The sequence below is a fragment of the Botryllus schlosseri genome, chromosome 1, assembly GCF_051294905.1.
Source record: "Botryllus schlosseri isolate E-star chromosome 1, Bs_hap1, whole genome shotgun sequence".
Classification (NCBI taxonomy): Eukaryota; Metazoa; Chordata; class Ascidiacea; order Stolidobranchia; family Styelidae; genus Botryllus; species Botryllus schlosseri.
In genome coordinates this window covers 22,501,050-22,522,178 of record NC_137236.1, presented here as the reverse complement: position 1 = coordinate 22,522,178, position 21,129 = coordinate 22,501,050, and the positions used below count along the sequence as shown (strand labels likewise).

General features: G+C 40.1%; 1 protein-coding gene across 1 annotated transcript; it reads right to left on the bottom strand.

Annotated features, from left to right (window-relative positions):
• Positions 1 to 5,304: 5,304 nt before the first annotated feature.
• Positions 5,305 to 9,722, bottom strand: LOC145434419 (uncharacterized). The gene is made up of 4 exons (XM_080311771.1): positions 9,473 to 9,722; positions 8,866 to 9,075; positions 8,318 to 8,463; positions 5,305 to 5,770 (listed from the first exon to the last, which is right to left on the bottom strand). The coding sequence occupies exons 2-4, from the start codon at positions 9,004 to 9,006 to the stop codon at positions 5,608 to 5,610; spliced, it is 450 nt and encodes a 149-aa protein (XP_080167897.1). The 5' UTR covers positions 9,007 to 9,075; positions 9,473 to 9,722; the 3' UTR covers positions 5,305 to 5,607.
• Between the last annotated feature and the right edge of the window lie 11,407 nt (positions 9,723 to 21,129).

Sequence of the window (21,129 nt, the reverse complement as noted above, 5' to 3'; positions counted from 1 at the left end):
TTCATTAGCTGACTATTTCATTAGCTTAATTAGCTTTCATTAGCTCACTTAGCTTTTCATTAGCTTACTTAGCTTTTCATTAGCTTACTTTTCATTAGCTTACTTTTTCATTAGCCTAATTAGCTTTTCATTAGCTTGATTAGCTTTTCATTAGCTTTTCATTAGCTTAATTAGCTTTTCGTTAGCTTTTCATTAGCTTAATTAGCTGCATTAGCTTTTCATTAGCTTGCATGTACAAAATAAAGGCACCCCCGTGTCCTACGTCTTCGATATCTTGTGATTCTATTACATGTTGGTATATTATACTAATTGTCATTGAGGATATTTGATATCATCATTTTAAGTTGTTTATACATATCTATCGTCATTTGTAAGTTACATGTTAGCGTGATTTAAACAAGAATAGTTAAATCAATCAATCTATATATTCAAAAGCTCACTGCTAATAATCTGACGAATATTGGTAAATGCTGCTATTTGATCTATTTTTAGAAAAGGGTCGCGGGCTACTCATCTGGTCGTCGCCGGCTACCTGATGCCCGCGGGCACAGCGTTGGTGACCCCTGCACTACTATATGTAGCCTACATCAGATATCTAAAGCCTGCCCACTACCGCATTGTCGATGTAATTAACCGTCGCATCGAAGAGTCCAATCACGATCGCCGCTAACAAATACAGAGGCGTATAGAGGTGTATTATACATGGATGCCAAACGCATTTCCACGCAGATCGTGTAATAGCACCTGTGAGGATAGTATACCTATAGTGTTACTGGCACCCACCCGCAGTTCAATTGTGGTTCCAACAGACCGGGATAATAAACCTCAGCGGCTGGGAAATTTGTAACTGATAAAATTTGATCAAATTTACCTCTCCATTCTCGAATTTGTCGCCTACAACAACGTTGAATCCTGAGCCAACATTTTACCTGCAGTGCAAGCACGTTACCTAACAATCGCAATATGAATGGCTATGTTGGAAATTCTAATTTGTAAACGTGAACATCACTTCCAAATGAGTTCATTTCTCGATGGCGAGAATGCCTTTCTAGGTGTTGGGGGTTTATGTAGGCTCCTATACTCGTCCTCCGATCTTCAAAAGCAGGGTCTCACAAAAAGTGGGCCGTGCTATGAGTTGGCATCTCAGGAATCAAAATGATAAGTATATCGGTATGGTGTAAAATGATCATCGATGACGAAGACAAGAGCTTGCACGTCAGTGCAAATTGGCTGCCAAAACAGACTGCTATGACGATTACCAAGCATATGCTTCGTCAATTGGTCAGCATTTGAGTGAAAACCTCGCCTGTGCACAGCACTATGATGACAATATGTTCACTGTCATTGCGCGTGGTCGGTCCTTGTTTCATCAAAAGTGCTGGAGTCTACTATTATTCAGTTGAACAAACCTATTTTATGTAGACAAAAAGATTTCCTCTATAACCTACAAATTTCTCATTAGTGCGTGTTGTCTCGTGCGTGTAACTGTTTATTTATGAATTGCGCTGCTAATAGTACCGTGTGTCCGTATGGTTGCCAGTAAACTCGCCCCAAAGTAAATTCGGCCCGTCGAATTCGGCCCTCGGTCACTTCGGCCGTCGGTGAATTCGGCCGTCTGTAAATTCGGTCCTCGGTAAATTCGGCCAGGGCCAGAGTAACAACAACAGTTACAATACCATTATCTAACCTGAACCCTAACCAGTGGCGGCTCGTGACAATATCGGGTGGTGGGGCTAGTGCAAGCGACTTTTTATCAAGATGACGTCACAATGGCGTTTTCCAACGTAAACAAGTAACTTGGTGGTACGGACTACGTACGGTAACACGAACTTCCCGACAACAGTGATTTTAACGTATGTGCCGCGAGAGGTCTGCCGGTGAGCTGTGACTTGAAGTGTGGTAACTGCGTAAACGGCGTACGTAACAAAGATTCGACACGGTTCATGTTCGCACTATACCTGACTAATTATCTGCAGCAATGGAAATGACTATAACTCGAGAGATTGCGTAAGCCTAACTGGAAAGGTCAACGAGTTCGGACACATACGCAATTGTTATCTCATAGATTGGACATGTCATATTGAATCCAAAACATAATTCTGAAGAACTACGGATAGCGGCCTCGGAAATTCGGTCCCGGTACAGCATAGGAGATTTTGGCCTTGAGGCTGGAGACTGTCACACGACACATACGGCTTACGGTCTATATGTCTGCTGCAAAATCGCCTTGGGAAAATATATTACCGAATAAATACGTGGATGAAAGCCGAAAACTTGGTACACTGTTACATGAAATCATCGAGAAATAGCCTCATGACCGTTTTCGGTATGGTACACTGTCAAAATTAATACGAACAGACCAACACCGAATTTTGCCTAAAATTTACTGAGGAATAGGCTGATCAAGCGATCAGCTCTTTGCCGCCATCGAAAACGAAACAGCTATCGCGCTTGACAGGGGTTGTAATTGTAAGCAAATGGCCTGAAGGCCACAATTTCACGGTGAAAATGACATTGGAGAATATAAAATAAAAGTAAATATTTGAATGCAAACCGAGAATGTTAGTAAACTGTTTCATGATATCATCATCTCATCACCTATCTCAGTATGGAACACAGTTAGCGTTAACACAGATACAGCGGTTTTTGCGTGAAATCCGCAATGCGTTAGGTGGGCTAAGTGTCAGATCAGCGCACATCTCTACCATACTCGACCTTAATAACGAAATTGCTGCCCTAATCATTGAGTGCCAACCTTGAGACTAGGCACAGCGTTCGATACTAAAATCAAGACATACCATGCAAAAGCTCATGACGGATCTAGGTAAGGAGCATCGTTAAAATCAATGGAGACCAATACCGGCTTTCCGTAAAATATGTTTGCGATAAATGACGAGTCAGCTCTCACTCGACTTAGGAAACGAAATTACCACAAACACAGTCCAGTGACAAACTTGAAACTTGGTACAGCGTTCGATACTAACATTAAGACTTACGGTACCAAATGTCATGACCGATCTCGGTATGGAACATCGTCAAAATCAATAGATACCAATACCGGCTTTTGAGTAAAATCTGTTTGCGATACATGACGGTCAGCACACACTCAACTTCGGAAACGGAATTACTACCCTAAACTTTAAGTAGAAACCCTGTAACTTGGGACAGTGTTAAATACTACCATCACGACATGACATACCAAGTTTCAAGAATTATCATGGTGTGAAACACCATCAAAATCGACCTATACCAGCAAAGGTCGACAAAACGCATATGACGGTAACCGAGTTTAGATATAGATACGATTGTTACATCACACCTTAAGGGCGACTAGGCTATGTTGCCCCGGTTGCTCGGTAATTTTATGAATAAGAGAGAGTAAATCACTGTTTCTTTATTGTGCGCGGCTTTGAGAGAATAGACAGTGAAAGCTTGTTATGAGCGCTACCGGGGCATGCCCCGGCTAGGCATTCGCAAAGCGAAAACACGGAAGAGAATTCGATTTTCGCAGACTTCGCTATATATGGGCATTCACAAGCGAAAGGACAAGAAGAATACGATTTTCGCTGTGATTTCGGTATATATAGATTGCTGTGCGTCTCTAAATGGTAAAGAACTGTTATTGAACAGAATTTTAGGTGGGGCAATGCCCCAGTTGCCCTATAGGACGAGCCGCCACTGACCCTAACCCTAATCCTAACCATAATCCTAACCCTAATCCTAACCCTAACGCTAATCCTAACCCTAATCCTAACCTAACCCTAATCCTAACCCTAATCCTAACCCTAATCCTAACCCTAACGCTAATCCTAACCCTAAACCTAACCCCTAACCTCCAAATCACTTGATAATATTATAATTATGTAATATAATACACATTATTAGGTATTAGTTATTAGTTATTAGTAGGTTTAGGGTTAGGATTAGCGTTAGGGTTAGGATTAGGTTAGGGTTAGGATTAGGGTTAGGTTAGGTTAGGATTAGGGTTAGGTTAGGATTAGGGTTAGGATTAGGGTTAGGTTAGGATTAGGGTTAGGTTAGGATTAGGGTTAGGTTAGGATTAGGGTTAGGTTAGGATTAGGGTTAGGTTAGAATAAGGGTTAGGTTAGGATTAGGGTTAGGTTAGGATTAGGGTTAGGGTTAGGTTAGAATTTGGGTTAGGATTAGTGTTCAGGTTAGATAATATTATAATTATGTAATATAATACACATTGTTAGTTCGTAATACAATTTCACACAATGTTCTCCGAGGGCCGAATATACCGATTGAATTCGGCTGTCGGTAAATTCGGCCCCGTAAACATCGGCATATATATATACATATACATATTTATACCCATACCCTGTTCTCCAAATCACTTGATAATAATATAATTATGAAATTAATTCACATTAATAGTTGGTAATACATTTTTATAAAAAATTCTCCGAGGGCAGAATTGACCGAGTAACCAGCGAATTGACCGGTGAATTCGGCCGTCGGTAAATTCGGTCCCCGTGAATATCCGCGCTATCTCCCGTGATTACGCGATCTACGCATACCCTGACACCCAAATCACTTAATATTAGTATAATTATGTAATTAATTCATGTTAACGGTTGGTAATACATTTTAATACAATATTCTCGGTGGGCCGAATTTACTAATGTAATAGCCGAATTTGCCTGGGCCGAATTTACTTTGGGGCGAGTTTACTGGCAACCGTCCGTATACTTCATAGTTTGTTATTGTTGCCATTGGTACAATGCGAATTTCATGGTCTGTGATTTTGATTGCTGCGTCATACTTTGTCTTTTTGGTTTATCTTTTAAAACTGTTTAAATCCCTTTAGTGTGCCGTTAACTCTTGAAAAGAGGCACCCGAAAAGTCTTCGAGTTCAATAAATATTATTTTACAATGGATGTTGTATTGAAAGCTATATTCAAGTTCTGTACCACGAACCAGCCATTTATAAATATATTTGCAATATACACGCTCGAATGTATTAGTATATAACTGGTTCTGGTAAGTGATTTCGCCCTAACGATACTTATATTGATCAATTTACGTGGGAATACCGGAATTGTTGTTATCTACAATTACGCTACTGATGAAATTATAGCCACATCGAAAACGTAACTCGTAGCTGAATCAAGTAAATAAATGTATGGTTTCGATGACATGATCCCTTTTCATTATGACTGTTCATAATGCATTGCAAACAACTTAAAAATTGACTGTAAAATCAGACACCGAAATCGGGTCATCCATCTCATACGTCAAGTCTGAGTCAGATCAAGTCATTTTAAAAACGTGACTATAGAGTCAAGTCATAACTCGAGTCATCCCGACTGATTGTATTGCATGCAATCACTAAGCATGCATTGAGATTAATTCCTGGTAATACACTTTTATTGAACTTCGACGGCCATTTACAGGGGATACAAGAACATCACATGAAATCAAAAAAGGTACGAGCGTTATAAGGTACTTAAAGATTTGAAAATGTAGTTTTACTTACACTAGAGCAGAACTCTTACATCAATGCTAAATCTTGATTTATAGCTAATCTTTAACTTTATCGCCCAATATATATACTAGCAGTCGATTCATCCATTTGGTACAAGACTAGAAGTCTAAATTGAAGGCTTGTTTACACGCCAATAGCGCGTCCATGGCGTTCGGAGCGATACGCAAGTCTTCTAGTTTCATTCCGGTAAATTCCTGACAGTATCCATCCCATGGGATACATTTTACATGATCGCTTCTTTTAGTGTGAACGCCATCGAACCTGTCAGATTCGAAGATGTGAGAATGTTGCAATGGTTTGTCCAAGATCAGTACAAAATTCGGCCAATTACCTATTCAGACATTTCTCGCCAAGCAATTGGACGCGTGTATTAGCACGTGATCCTAACTAAAACAATATTTTGTCGTGTTTTCTTTTTAGTATAATAGATTTAATTATATTGGATTTCTACTTGGACATGGGATTGCTATTAAGTAGAGCAAGTTGTTGTTCCAGTCAAATCCGCGGAAAGTAGCTTTTATTTTCACAAAAGTTGCAGCAAAAAGTTGCATTTATTTTTCACAAAGTTGCACTAAAAAGTTGCATTTATGGAAAAGTTTCATGAAATTATTAGGGTATGAGATACTCGAATCGATCCGTATTCAAGGTACTGTAACAAAACTCGGTGTTGGCGACTTCAACAAAATCAATAGCCTAAAAAAATTGACCGAGCGAAAATATAATTTTCCAATTTAAACGAGAGTGAAATAATCAAGCCATCTATTTAGATATAGTGACAGAGATTTCCAGTAAAAAGTTAGTTGCATGACAAATCGAAAAAAAAAAGACTGCAAGGATTTGTATGAAAAATCAAAAGCAGTTGCAAAAAGTTTCATGAAAAATCGAAAAAGTTACAAAAAGTGAATGAAAAACATGGGAAAGTTGCAAAAAGTTGCAATAAGAATCTGTCAAACAGCTTAAAATACCATACTACGTAACTTCTGAGTATTTATGAAGCTGCAGGAAGCTGTAAATAACGTTGCAAAAATTGCAAAAACTTGCCCAACTAATAAGTTATAATTTCCATGCAGAAGCGGTCAGCAACGAAGTGTTTTGTGATTTCGAAAAGTAGTAAGTTGGTTTGTGCACTTCCTTGTCCAGCGGCATATGCACATCATGCGCTCATGGTATGCATATGCACATATCGTGTGTATGTGTATCATGAGTCGGTGTATATGCCGAAAAAACATCAAGGACAAAAATAAACTGCGTCCTTTCCTTTTCTTTTTTACCTACAAAACGGAAGATTTTGACATTTTATTACCATAAAAAAACTTAATTTTGACCAAATTTTGACCTAACGTATGCAAATTACGTGTTTTCCCACATGATGTTCACACAGAATTGTACTACTTATCTTCATGTCTGGTTGGAGTTGTCTGTCCTTACGATGTAGTTTGGCCCGGGAAAACTTTTTTGACTCAAAGACTGAGAAATCTTTACATGAAAAAAAACTTTATTTTAGCGCAATCTGACCCTATGAAGAATCCCAGTAGTTACATCACGCATTATAGTGGAAATAATTAAAATTTGTTGTGATACAACGAAAGATACTTTTTTACATTCTCTGGTAGAAAGTGTCTTTTAGAAAGTAGCTTGCTAAGAATGGAGAAAGAACGTTCAACAGTAACAGTTGTTGACTGACAACACTGAAGTTGTGCGTACACTGCTGGTGACACATCGTGTTACTTCATCCTGATAATGGTGTCTACATCACAATTTTTCATCAGACGCTTCTTAATATAAGAACCATGCAATGTCCACGCAGTCTTGCTTCAGTTAGGACGTTGCGGTACATTGAGCATAACACCACGTCAAAGTATTTTTTCATTTGAATCTTTATGATTCGCATTGAATAGAATATTCATATTGAAGTGAACCAAAACTTTTTCGACTGCCAGTCGTCAGGGGTAATCGTCAGCAACTAGTAGAGAATTCAAAATGAGTAGACTATGGCCCGTCTGCAACGGTAGGCCTATAAATCAGGCTACAAACGGCAACATGTCAAGTGATAAGTTCACCGACAGGGCAAAATATAGGATAAAACTAAATATAGGTTGCAAAAAACTTTTGATTCTGTAAACAATTTTGACATTTTTTGACCTTACGCTACAATTTAGACAAATGATTGATTTTTCTTAGTTTTCCTCAACTTCATGGGTGAAATTATCATTAGTACCGCCCATTCTAGTACGAAATCGACATGTATTTTAGAAGCTTGCATTAATGTATAGTGTCGCAAAGATATATCTTATAATCTTGGAAGTCTCCGATTATCTGATAAGATTACACTACACCTCGATCAAATCGACTTTTAGAGGATGTTTACCTGAGTTCTCTTCAGTACTTTCATTTTCTACTTCCATTCGAAATAGTTTGAACAGTTCTTGAACATTACTACTTTTAATTGAGTATACATATATGCAGATTTACTTCTACTGCTGCCGCAGTACCTACGCTAACATCTTTGAATGCATCTTCTCTCTCTCTCTCACTACCTCTCTCTCTCTTTCTCTCTCTCCCTCTTCTCTCTCTCAATTTCTCATACTTTCTCTCTCTCTCTCTCCGTCTCTCCCCCCTCTCTCTCTCTCTCCGTCTCCCCCCTCTCTCTCTCTCTCTCTCTCTCTCTCTTTCTCTCTCACTCTCTCTCTCTCTCTTTCTCTCTCTCTCTCTCTCTCTCTCATATTACCGACTTTGAAAATCGATGATACATGCAACCAATAACCAATGCACTCGCTGCGTACCCAAAGCTATAACTGAAAAACTCACGATGCAGTACCGTCGCTCTCTTGTCGAATAGCTGTTATCTTGCCCTGGTGATACCGTTGTCCTCCACCGTAACGACCTTGAGGAAACAAAACGATCGTTCCAACCCCGATCTCGCTCAAGGACGGGACTACGTCCATAGCCACATCCTGTAGTAAAGAAACAATTTCAAGGATCAACAATTACTGAATGCGCTTCTTTCCTGCAGATGAAAGATTATATGCTGTAATCGAAGTGAAAATATTAGCATTGCGCAGAGATAAAGTCTACCACACTGCCATACTGGGGTCGTAACCGTCGGCGCGTGACGAACTTTGGGATTAAGAGTATATCAATTTAACAACGAGCATAATATATAATTATGATATACCCCTTACCCATAATACCAAAGAACTGTCGAACGAATTATCATTACTGCACTTCTGCCCCGAGCAATTGTTCTTCTACGAGCAATACAGTAAATAGCATCACCTTGACATGAAGATATACCATGACCGGCCTAAGTATAGCTGTACGTATCGTGAGTGAGTAAATCAAGTTACTTGAATTACTTTAAAGCATTGCAATCTCTCTGACGTATCTCCATCGTCCCAATCCACAGTATAGGCGAGGTCAGTAGGATGAAATTCAACCACAGTCGCCTTGAAGTAAGCCCAATTCTGATGAAGGCTGATCACGTGATTACCTCGCATCGGGGCTTTAAAGAAATTTTTCTTTTCTTGTGTCGACCGCGCGGTCGATTTTTCAGCATTCACGCATCCCTCCAGAAAATAAAACAGCCGCAAAAATCAATAAAATCATCGCGGTGGAATTAAAAACAAAAAACAGGGGTAATAACCTAAACTCAATCGCGCTGATATAAACCAGAATCCTAAAGAGTACTGATCATGAGCTGATACGGAACACGACTAGCGTAACTACAAATAAGTACGATTGTAGATGCTATATTCAGCAACAATGTCTCAGGGGCTATTTCACCATGTCGCTAATTACCCGTAAACCCGATGAAAACATATCCAAAAACTTTCTACTTCATAAAATCCGAAAGTAATTTTAACCATTTCACTAGCCCACAATCTAGTAGTACTTCGTCACTGAACAGGGACCTCTTAAATTAAAATATGCTGTTGAGAATATATTATATTGTTAATAGATTACCGCAGTCGACTTTTCGTCTGAAGATATAGATCTAGTCCTGTATCGACTAGGTAGAAGCGTTTGCTTGTGTCGGTACGACTCGGTCTCCAACTCTTGAACACGACGCTTGTGGCGAACGTCTTCATTATTTTTTGATTCCAGCTTTTTGACCAGATTGGAAACTATGAAAAAATGTGAAACAATAAAATAACATGAATAACTGTGTGGTAGGGATGGTGTGAAGGTGAGGTACACGTTCGCGTTCTGTGTGTGAACCGTCTAATATATTACAATTTTTCACGTCATCATAACATCTTTGGTTCAAATTCTTTGATTTCAACTTCAGTTCACTCCATGCATGGAGCTGGCAGCATAAAAAATCAACACTAAACGAGTATGCATCTTGCCAATCTCAAAAATTTTACTTGCTTTGTTGCAAAAGTTTGCTCCAAATGTCCTGCATTTCATTTGTGAATATTTAGTGACTCTCCGCTGTGATCTTGACCCGCAATTACACTACATCAAGAGCGAAACACGGTACATGTAGGTAGTCTGTGATTGATGCTTTTCCAACCAATCAGTCAAATTAATATAAAGAATACATCGTTGTCTATTGTAAAAGATCTAGCAAGCCTACGGGATCCATCTTGATTTGATATGTTTATTGTATCATAGGAACCAAATCCTGCGATTGGAGTGGTCGCTACTGTATACACTGTATGTATATAACTTTTTAATATCGGCCCATGATATCGGTTATCGGCCTTTTGAGTGTGTCGATAATCGGTATCGGTATCGGCCTGCAGAAATCAATATCGGTCGCCCTCCACTGCAGACGCATCACAATCAAGGGCAACGCGGCTTGATCGGTTAGTTGCAGACGATGATTATGCACAATATGAGCTATAATGTTGAAATGTACATGAAGCACTGTCAACATGCACGATTGCCTAAAACAGAAAGTTAAATTTCCCAAGCTCTCGCACTTCAGTAAACAATAACTAGCATTCAAGTACTCAAATACGTACGTAATTCTCACCGCACACATGAACCATGATTTTTTATTATTCTGTTCACTGATGAATCTGTCCATTGATGGGTAGGATAAACATTTACAAGTAACAATAGACTTTTTCGGTAAAGTTGATTCAACGGTATGTAAGGTGACTTGACTGAATCAATATTGCATTTTTGCTGAACATTCTGCTTCTTAATTCATCAATCGTTTCAACACTACGCAACAATTGTCTTATAAATCCCCGCAGCACCCATTTACTCTCAGCGATCCCTACCGCTCAATTTATAGCCAGCGCCCTCAATCACCTATTGAAAATCTGGCGTATACCTTCGGAATCGAAAAGGCCAAAGAATGACACTGGCCACTGGTGTCTATCATTCATGTATTAACCTGTTTTTGGTGCGATGCTCTTTCTGTAGTCTCCGATCTTTTCGCGAACGCTGCGATCTGCCAGAGATATATTTTTCAAAATCATTATTATCAGCAAAGTACAATGCGATACACGTGACACATTGTTATGTAATCAACAAATAGGAAGATGTCGAAAAGATCAAGATATGGTTGCTTTTGCTGTTTTTGATATCCATGCTGCTTTTCGATTACTATGGTCCTTTACATCATAGGTCGATAATCTTTCTTATGATTCCGTCTCCGTCGACATTTAGCACGGCTTAGCTGGATCAGACGACGGGGAGATATGTTCTCCGGGATTAATTTGTTTACCTTGTATTCACCCTTTACCGGGTCTTTCTTTATCTGTTCATTTTATTTAAAGACGCCGTATAGCGACACGGGGGAGGCGCTCAGATACAACAACGACACTTTGAAATGTGTTACCGTCGAGACTCGTACCGGGGTACCTGACGCCGGTGGCCATGGATTTATCAACTATAACGACTTCCATTCATGCCACCGGAAAGTAATATGGTGAAAACGCAGCTACATTATGTCAATAATACCTGGTTTCAGAAATAAAGTCGGACGCTTTTCATTTGCCGTGACTGGTATTCCATCGTTGGTTTCATAAACTGGCCGACAGTCTGCTTCCAATGTCACACAACTTGGATCTAAAATTTTTAAATTTTCAGCGGAATCGATAAGCTTTTCGGAGATTTGTATTATCCACCAAAGTATACCCGTAAGACTTACAGACAGGATGAAACTTGGAGGGAAAAATACGAATTCTCCAGCAATCACTTTGAAGTAATCATAAAATAATCTATAGGTAATGTGGTCATTTCTCGACCACTTTGTGACAAAACTGTGACATGATTACGACTGTACAGTAATCGTTTATTCAATAGTTTGCGCACAATGTGGTTGGAAAATACTCTTTTTTAAAATTTACTGGCTGTAGTTGATGCAATTGAAAATTGCTAGGTGGCTGAAAAACACATATTTGCCTTAATTCCAAGCAGTAGCCAATTCCTGGTACTCCATAAGCATCCCGATAAATGATGGAGTCTATAAATTGTCCATTACTTGCCTTCCTTCACTATGTTATTTAAAATGTGTTTACTAACAAAAATATCCACGTGCATGAATTTGGGAATCCTTGTATTGTTCACCAGAAAGTAAGACTTTTCTAGCGAAATAATGGTAAATCAATTTTTGACTAACAGGTTATTACATTGAACAAAAAGTAATTATACTATTATAGCATCTACTAATCTATTAAACCCTTGAACGGAGTGATTACAAGTATATTTTTGCGATATTAGTAAAACCCGCTATTTGACTTTTATGATACGGGTGGCAACAACATTACAACATGTTAGACTTAACTGAGCTTTCGACTTCCTTCTGTCCTTCTAATTATGTATAAAAAAAGCATGAAACCACAGCTCAACAATGGTTATACAATTCAAATAGGGACTCGTGCCATCCATATTGTCGCGCAGTTCAGCCCTATCCAAACGCCATCTCCAGTTTGACACCATAGTGTCATATATGGTATCGACACAAGCAAATCTCACGGCTCAGTGAAATTGTATCACGTCACAATTTCCATTTGGCTACTGGCAATTTGACGGTCATTTTTGACCGGCTAGCCGAGCATTAAATTTGGTAAACGGGTATCAATCGAAAGCTGACTCTGCACTGATTACGAAAATATAAATTTTATTCCGCTCGCGGCCCTGGAACCCCCACAATCAGCCTCGAATTTTTCATTGTTATGGAGATTGGCATTGGGACGCAACAATGCTGTCAGCTCTTTTTCTCTTGAGCTACTCTCTCGTTTCGCCAGACAGCATTGTTGTGTCCCAATGCCAATCTCCATAACAATGAAAAATTCGAGGCTGATTGTGGGGGTTCCAGGGCGGTGAGCGGAATAAAATTCATATTTTCGTAATCAGTGCAGAGTCAGCTTTCGATTGATACCCGTTTACCAAATTTAATGCTCGGCTAGCCGGTCAAAAATGACCGTCAAATTGCCTGTAGCCAAATGGAAATTGTGACATGATACAATTTCACTGAGCCGTGAGATTTACTTGTGTCGACACCATATAGGGCACTATGCTGACACCATTGGGGGTTCATGATCGATGATAGCGGAAAGATATTTAGATTTTCGGAATCAGCCTTCCAAAATTAGCCACATGCAATAAAATAATCAGGGCAAACAGCATATACTTCTGATTTTGTTATACCGCATAATTAGCGCTCTCCAGTGCGATTACCTCATTGTGCCGATATTAGTATTTATAGACATTATGCGGCCAAGCGGGCTGTTCGAACCCACATAAACTGTTGCAATTCGAGACGCAGCACTCGCCGCATCGCAATCAAAGCGCTCCTTGTGATTAATTGTTAGTATTTGACACGGAAGGAAGCAAAAACTAGAAGCATGCATTCGGATGTATCTGCTGAATGCTATCAGTATCAGTATCAGTTTATTAATATTTTCATCGTTTCAAAACACCACAAAATTGCGATACAATGAAAAGATAGGAATGCGTCGAACCGACATGGAGTAACCTATAAGTCTTTGAAATCAGACACCCACCATGGCCTAGGCCGTAGGCCAGGGGCGGGCAACATTCAGAGATGTTTAGTTGGGAGTTTTGGTTCAAATGTGCCTGCAAAAATCAATCTTCTCCTGTGATATGCATAACTGCTATTCCAGAATAACAATAAGATGAGCTGCTAGATAGAAATGACTATGGTGGACGTTATATGTTCACTCAAAATCTGTTTCTCAATTTTGATATATGTTGCGATCGGATCCAAATATGTCGTCGGAAGCGTTGCGCGTTATAATGACATTCGCCACCACCTATCTTTTTGGAAATGGATTTGCGGCTTTCGTTCGTATCGAATAGACGGCGCGTATTCTCAAGACACGAATGCGTATTCCAAGAATTTTAGCTCCAGAATTCGCTTCGAAATAATAAAAGTATTGCCAATTTATAGGCTATGATGTTATTTTCAAGAATGGTCATTTTGTTGATATTTATCACGAGCCTATACAGCTGATATTTGCACAGGACAGATGACGTTTGCACGATAATAGAGCTAAATTTGAACAATATTTTTGGGGGTCCGCGGGGGTCCGTGATGGTCCAAAAGGGGTCCGCGAAGACGAAAAGGTTGAGAACCACTGTGTTAAACGACATGTTCACTCAAAAGTGTGAATATATTTAGACTCATTTTCGTAAATTTAGCGTATTTTTTATTTTTCATTTTCACGAGTGGTACCAATACTAGAAGCAAGAAATCGAGTGACGATAAATCGCGCGAAGTGCCAAGAAAAATTTCAAGCCAAATAAATCCGCGACGAAATGTTCTACTTTATGGTCATATACATAGATTTACAAAAACACGGCTGGCCCAGTCAATGCGTCGGAACTGATGTTTTAGTTATTAATATCCCAGATTTCGCGGTCAGGTCAATAAAATTTTTGCTTGGCCTTGCCAGTACATAATATATTAACTGGTTTTTTTTTTAATAATATACCTAATTTAGAGAATTACCTCGCGGGCCACTCAAAACCTTCTCTCGGGTCATGGGTTGGCCGGCCCTGATGCAGGTCTAGGTCTTAGCAAGCTTTTCATGGTCAAGTTATATGGTTGCAAGGAAATAATTTTCTCTGGGCGTGTCACTTATCGTTTATTCCAGTGGTTTCCAACCTTTTTTAGACATGCCCCCTTTTATGATAGTGAAAAAATCCTCGCCCCCTTATCGTCATATCACAAAATACAACCAGAATGCTAGCAATCACAACGGATAGTTTGATGGCATGGAAGGTTATGACTGTTGATGAGATAATTTTCAAATATGAAATGCAGACAATACACAGAGCAACAACCATTAATCAGAGGTAAATCGCACGAAGCGCGAAAATATTTTTCAGTTAACCGCGCCCTCCTTACGATGCTTTCACGCCCCTAAGCTCTGCCTACGAATCGGTGCCTGTCGGTGGATCGGCGGTTGAGAACCACTGTTCTAGAAGGCAATAAAGGACATACTGAGTTCAGCGTTTTATTGGAAAATGGACCAAAAAGTAGTTATCCACAGACCAGAAACGCCAACATAATTCCGTCATATGTAGGTTACATTGAGAATATTATATTCACAAAAAAATATAATTTTAATTATGTCTGGTCATCTCTGACTTGAAAAGTCCCCGGCCTCCTGACAAACCCGAATCGCGATTTATTGATATTAAACTAAATTCCAACGTCCGCGTTTTGAGGTAAATCTCCTGTATATTACTCACAACGCATTTGCAGGGATAACACCAGATTACGACTAAATCATAAAGAGCATAGAAATATCTTATTTGAGCTCCTGTTTAGCGGCTAATGATTTTATTCATTCGGTCAATAGTTTTATTTCTGCCGATACCGTTGTTTGCGAATAATCTTGTTGCTAGAATATAATCCCTATGATCCGCAATATAATGTTATACACTATTATGGGTATAGGGTTGATCGTAAAGTATGCAAGTGGAAAGTAAGGACATGGATGTTGAGGTAACATTTTGGAATCATGTGACTGGTATGACCCGCGAGCAATGTTCCCTCTAATTTTTCACAAGTCTGCGCAAACACACCAATTCACTGCGCAGGCCCTTGGACAACAGTGCGCAACCAGGCCCCCATAGGGTGATAAACCGAACTTCTGGGGGGCTTCGCCCCCACACCCCCGTCGAGATCTTCGCCTTTTTGCCGCTACTTGTCATGTACACTGGGGGGCCGTTTAGTGGTTGTCTAGCCTAAACGCGCGAAGCGCGAACAATTTATATAATTTATGATTGAATCGGTCAATATGATCGCGAATTGCCTATTTTGCTATCAATTTTTATCTTCTCTCTGCTCACAAAATCAAATTTACTGGCAGAGCTGATCGAGTGAGGTGTGTTAGAAAAGGTAGGTCATCTATAATAATAATAAAACATCTTCGGGCGTACCCGTTGGTATAGTGACTTCGTTACATGATGGTATCTCGTGACCTCCTATCTGCTATGTCAAAAGTATTTGAAATCGCCCAAACGTATAATAAACTAAAAGACGTACACGATTTCAAATTGGTACTTTTTGTAATGGCAAATAATGTTCCCTCGATATGGCATTTGTCTTGTTCTGGGACTCGGATCTCCAGGACAGGAACATTCAGCGCCAGTCATTTAGGCGCCTATGGATAATTAGAAATATATGTATGTATATATATCGAAGTTTTCGGTTAGCACAAGGGCAGTCCTTTTTGGTCACGGTTTTCTTACTGCTGATCGTTCTGTCGCACTTCTCGGAGTCGCATGTTACATAGCCTATAACTCCCTCTGTCTTGGTGCGTCGTGGCGCGGTAATGGCCGACGCCCAAGTGCTCATTTCAATAAATCGTGCATATTTTTTGTTTGGGAAAGGGTACCCAATAATTAAGATATTTGACAGAATAAATGCACCATGATTTGTGTTAATTCACGAAATAATTTTGGGCCCCCTTTGAGCTCGGCCCCTCCAATTGGGGGATTTGGGGTGCGGCAGTTAATGCCCTGAGTAAATCTTACGCCATGTTCATGCCACGTGGAGTAGACTATTCGTGAGTTTCTCGCAGATTAACTTCGAGCCAGTCCATTGCTATTTATGACTTCGTTAAACCATTTTATTTCGCCATTTCAAGAAAATAATGCGCTATTCAAATGATATCAGTATCGATCGTGCATACGAGACCATACTAAAAGAAAAATCTCTTTCGTGAGACGCACGTAATTGCAAATCCTCATTTCTTCACGGAGCGCAATATTTACCTATATGCCGGTCGCAATTGTACCTCGGTTTTAGACTTCAGGGATAACGCTATTTGCCCCTTGCAATCTGCCCTTTAATTTTTCACGAGTCTGCGCGCCCGCGTTGGACCATGGTGCGCAACGACTAGAAAAAAACATTACTTCAGATTTTTTGTGCGCAGCTTAGATTTTCTGTGCGCAGAGACCGTGTCAGCACTGCGCATTTGCGCACGTGCGCAGCTTGGAGGGAACATTGCCAGCGAGCAATTTGAAGGTTTCAATCCGGCCAGAGACCCGAGTTGAGTTTGACACCCCTGCCCTATATGATAAGGTTTCCGGATACACAGCAATTTAGATATCCATTCCTCGAGTGAATCAAAGTACCGGTATCCTTGTATTTTAACATAATAAAGTTACCTACCCAGCTTGGCTCGGTTGTTGTCGCTTCTGTTGTTGCTTCCTGGACTTTCTCTGATAATCGACATTATTTACAGTTAGCTGTTAATTGTATGTTACTCAGCTATAAGTCACCTTCCATTTCCCCCCGGCATAAAAATGTGCAAGTTCTCAACTTTCATCCCATCGAAAGATACGACGTTGTTCGATCCACCCTCGGCCATGAGGCGGTTTGGGGGCATCCGTTTTTCGCCTTGTAACTATAATAGTTTTTGACTTATCCGAACATCACTTAGTTGATTCCAAGGCCCGTCTAAAGGTGTTGTCAATAGTTATACTTCAGTTCTAGCCGTAACTGTTCTAACTAATCGCGATGCTGTGTGCCCCTTTAAGAATAGGGTACTTGTCCACGCGTGTTTAATGGAACACGAACACATGACGTTACATCACGTCAAAAATAAACATTAAAGGGAAAATTCGCCTCCCTGTATGTTGACGGAGTGCGGTAGTCACTTATCAGAGTATATGCAGTTATTTGATCGAACTGTCCTATCATTTTCTTCCAGCAATCTGTGATTACAATCTAATATATCTATATAAGGGTACCGACATTCAGGGAATCTAATTCCAGCATGATTTTATGGGAAGGAAATCGGAGCGTCTTCGCGACCCAGGAAATACTTTGCATCAATGCGTCTGTATCATTGACGGATGTGTCGAACATCGTTTGCTCTCAGTCAGCCCGTTATGAGGACGGGTATTTATAAGTTTTAACCAGAGAAGAGTGGCATTTTAGGCTACATTCTCCAGAGGCAGTATTTGTTGATACACATTTTATTTTAGTTTTTTTCCGAATTTTCATTGTTGTTTACACGCTAAAGCACCAAGTTTTTATCAGTAAAAATTCAAGGAAATTTGATCAATAATGTCCAGATTTCCCTATAGTTTGCACATTTTCTAAAGACGTTCACAGCGTAGAAGCTATAACATAAATTCCGAACGTCGAACGGACGTCTGATCAAGTAAGGTTCGCATACAGAGCACGGAACATGGTGTCGACGCAACACGCGTCACTACCTTCATATGTTGCGACAGTATAGAAATGTATATAAATTAGGATGAAATAATATACAACGGATCAATCTTAATAATCGTCTCACAGTGAGCAGTCTATCTCAGTCAGACCGTCGGCTCCATCGCGCACCTCTATGCTAATGATACACGCATCTAAACTAGAGGATTTTTTATAATGCCTATTCCTTGATTTAGTGCTTCACTGCGGTCGCACACTGCATTCAATCCCTGAAAAAGCCAAGACACATGTACAACATCGTTCATTTGCGAGTATCCCCCTTCAGTTCGTTATACGATTATTCAACAAATCTCATCAATGGACAATGATATGCCTCTTTGTTCGGGGGAATGCTTTCTTTGTCACGAATATTTCAGCCACGCACATTGCATTGTTTCGTTGGATATCATGTGTCATCATAGAGGTCGTTTGTACTCTGTTATTGCCGCCATGTGTCGCCAACGCAGTATGATATCGTAGATATCTCTCATGTAAGTTAATTCCTAATAACTATTATCAATTTCATCATGGCTTCCCATCCTGTGGGTAGCGAAGCTATTTCAGGTGGTTCGCGAATAATTTCTAAATGCTACAGTGGTATATTCCATAGCTGCAACACCAATGGGTTGCGGGTTCGACTCCGGCCGAGATCGACTCCAGAATTCCTACTCAAGTGTTGGAGGTTTATCTAGGCTCCTCCTCGCCATCTCATCCGTGTAAGCGGTGTCTTATAAAAGCCTAGAAGTGAGCCGTGCAACAAGTCGGCAGCTACGGAATAAAAATGATTGAAATTGGCCTGGTGTAAATGACCATAGTAGCCGACTAATACCATGAATACCCCACCCCACAAAACCATAAAAACAAAGATATGGTATTATTAATATTATTCAGATGAAAAAAATGCTACTTATTATGCGTATACTCAGTCGACCCAAATGTTTACAAATAAAATCAATCTAAAATATGCTGCGACCAGGGTTCGAACTTGGATTGTCACGGCTAGAACGTGACGTGCTAATCACATTACGATCACAGTACAGCGCGACGGAACAAGCCATCGGCGCGTGTGAGCGCGGTCATAAATACGTTTATGTCAATCAGAAACGCCCCCATTAGCTTTATTGGCAAAGCAGATACCGCAATATTAAAGCCAACATGTTTTAATATACGCTAAACGAGACTCGTGGTTCTAATATACAGTAAATTGTCATGGGTACCACAGTATCCGTGTTCCAAATTCTTTATTATATGAAATCTACATATTGCAGGCCTTTTGACTGCGAAACAATCTAATAATAAACGGATTGTTATTGCAATGATAAATGAACGAGTGCCACCATTCATAATTACTTTTCATTACTGTTTACTACGGCTCAGACACATGATAGGTGAGAGGAAATCGACATGAAGTACCATCTACACATCATCGACTGAATTGATTTCGTCCGTAATGGCTATCGTCACGGCTTCCGGAAAAAGAAGAGCTCACAAAACAGTGCTGTGACCAGAATTCGAACCTGGGCTATCACGGCCACAACGTGAGGTACTAAACACTTTACGATCACAGCGCGGCGCGATGGTGCACACAGCAGACAGACCGAATTCCTAATATAATTACTGTTTACCGTAATCAAAAATCGCGATCAACTACATCAGGGGTAGCCAAGCTTTTCAGGCAAAGGGCCACATTCGTTTGATGAACTATTGCGCAGACCAGTAGCCGCGCGAGGCGCGAAAATCTTTCGAAGTACATAAGTCAATAATATTCTCACTTGACTATATTGCGGGCCTGTTATATATCGCTGGGCTCAGTTTTCAAGAACTGGACTATTCGGCGCCTGGACAATGGACATACCGATATGGAAAGCTTCGACCAACATGCGTCAATCATTTTGTGCCTAGGTTTCATAGTCGACGGTATTTCTGCGAGCGCATAAGCAAGGTCGCATATGTTGAACGACACTTTGTCTCGTAATCGAAGATAGTTAGACTCAATCTGGGCGTTCTTTTATTTTCACAAAGGGGTAACAATATTAAAAGCAAGAAATCGAGTGACAACATGTTGCGCGAAGCGTGTAGAAAATTTTTACTTTTGATAAATCTATCGCAAATTAATCTGCTTCATTGTAGTGTACGAAGATCTAACAAAATGTGACGGGCTCATGGATCTGCCAATGCGTCGGAACTAATAATTTAGTCATCACGTCTCAAGTGTTGCGGCCAGACTAATCAAATTTCCTTTGCCTTTCTTTAGTTCACAATCTGTGCAATCCATTTTTAATAATATTACTAATTTCGGAAATTACCTCAACGGCCACTCAAAACCTTCTGGCGGGCCACATGTGGTCCGCGGGTCACGGCTTGGCCGGCCCTGAACTATACACGATCAAATGATCGATCTCGTATGTCCCTATGTTATGGTTAGCGGATACGAGTAGAAAAGATGTGTTCTCGATGACACACTTTGGAGGGAATTCTTGGATGATATTTGATGATTCTAATCCAATCGTTCCAGTCGGAGAATTTGTTTATTATCGCATTAGAAGCTTTCCTTTTGTCCAATTAGGAACGACTTGCCTGAGTTATGGACTCTATAAAAGAGATTTTTAGTTTAGGGAATAATCGCTGCGAAATGAAGGATATTACGTCGAGATGCTAGACATATTTTCCGTTGTCATTTGTGGGTGTGAAACAGGCAGGACAAAATCTGGCACCGCAGTAATTCGAAATCGATTCGCGTGCTGCCGTATCATATCATATCATGCTAGCAATTTATTGATACATTCCATTCTTATCGCGACCGCAAGAAAGAATTTCTAATCAAAAACAGTTGAAAAGAGACGCAATCTTTGGATAGTGGGGAGTTTCCCAATAATACAGCTCGTCGTACACGTCTTGAAGAAGTTGCTGTGACCAGGATTCGGGCCTGGGATGTCACAGCGTGACGTACCAACCACTTTAC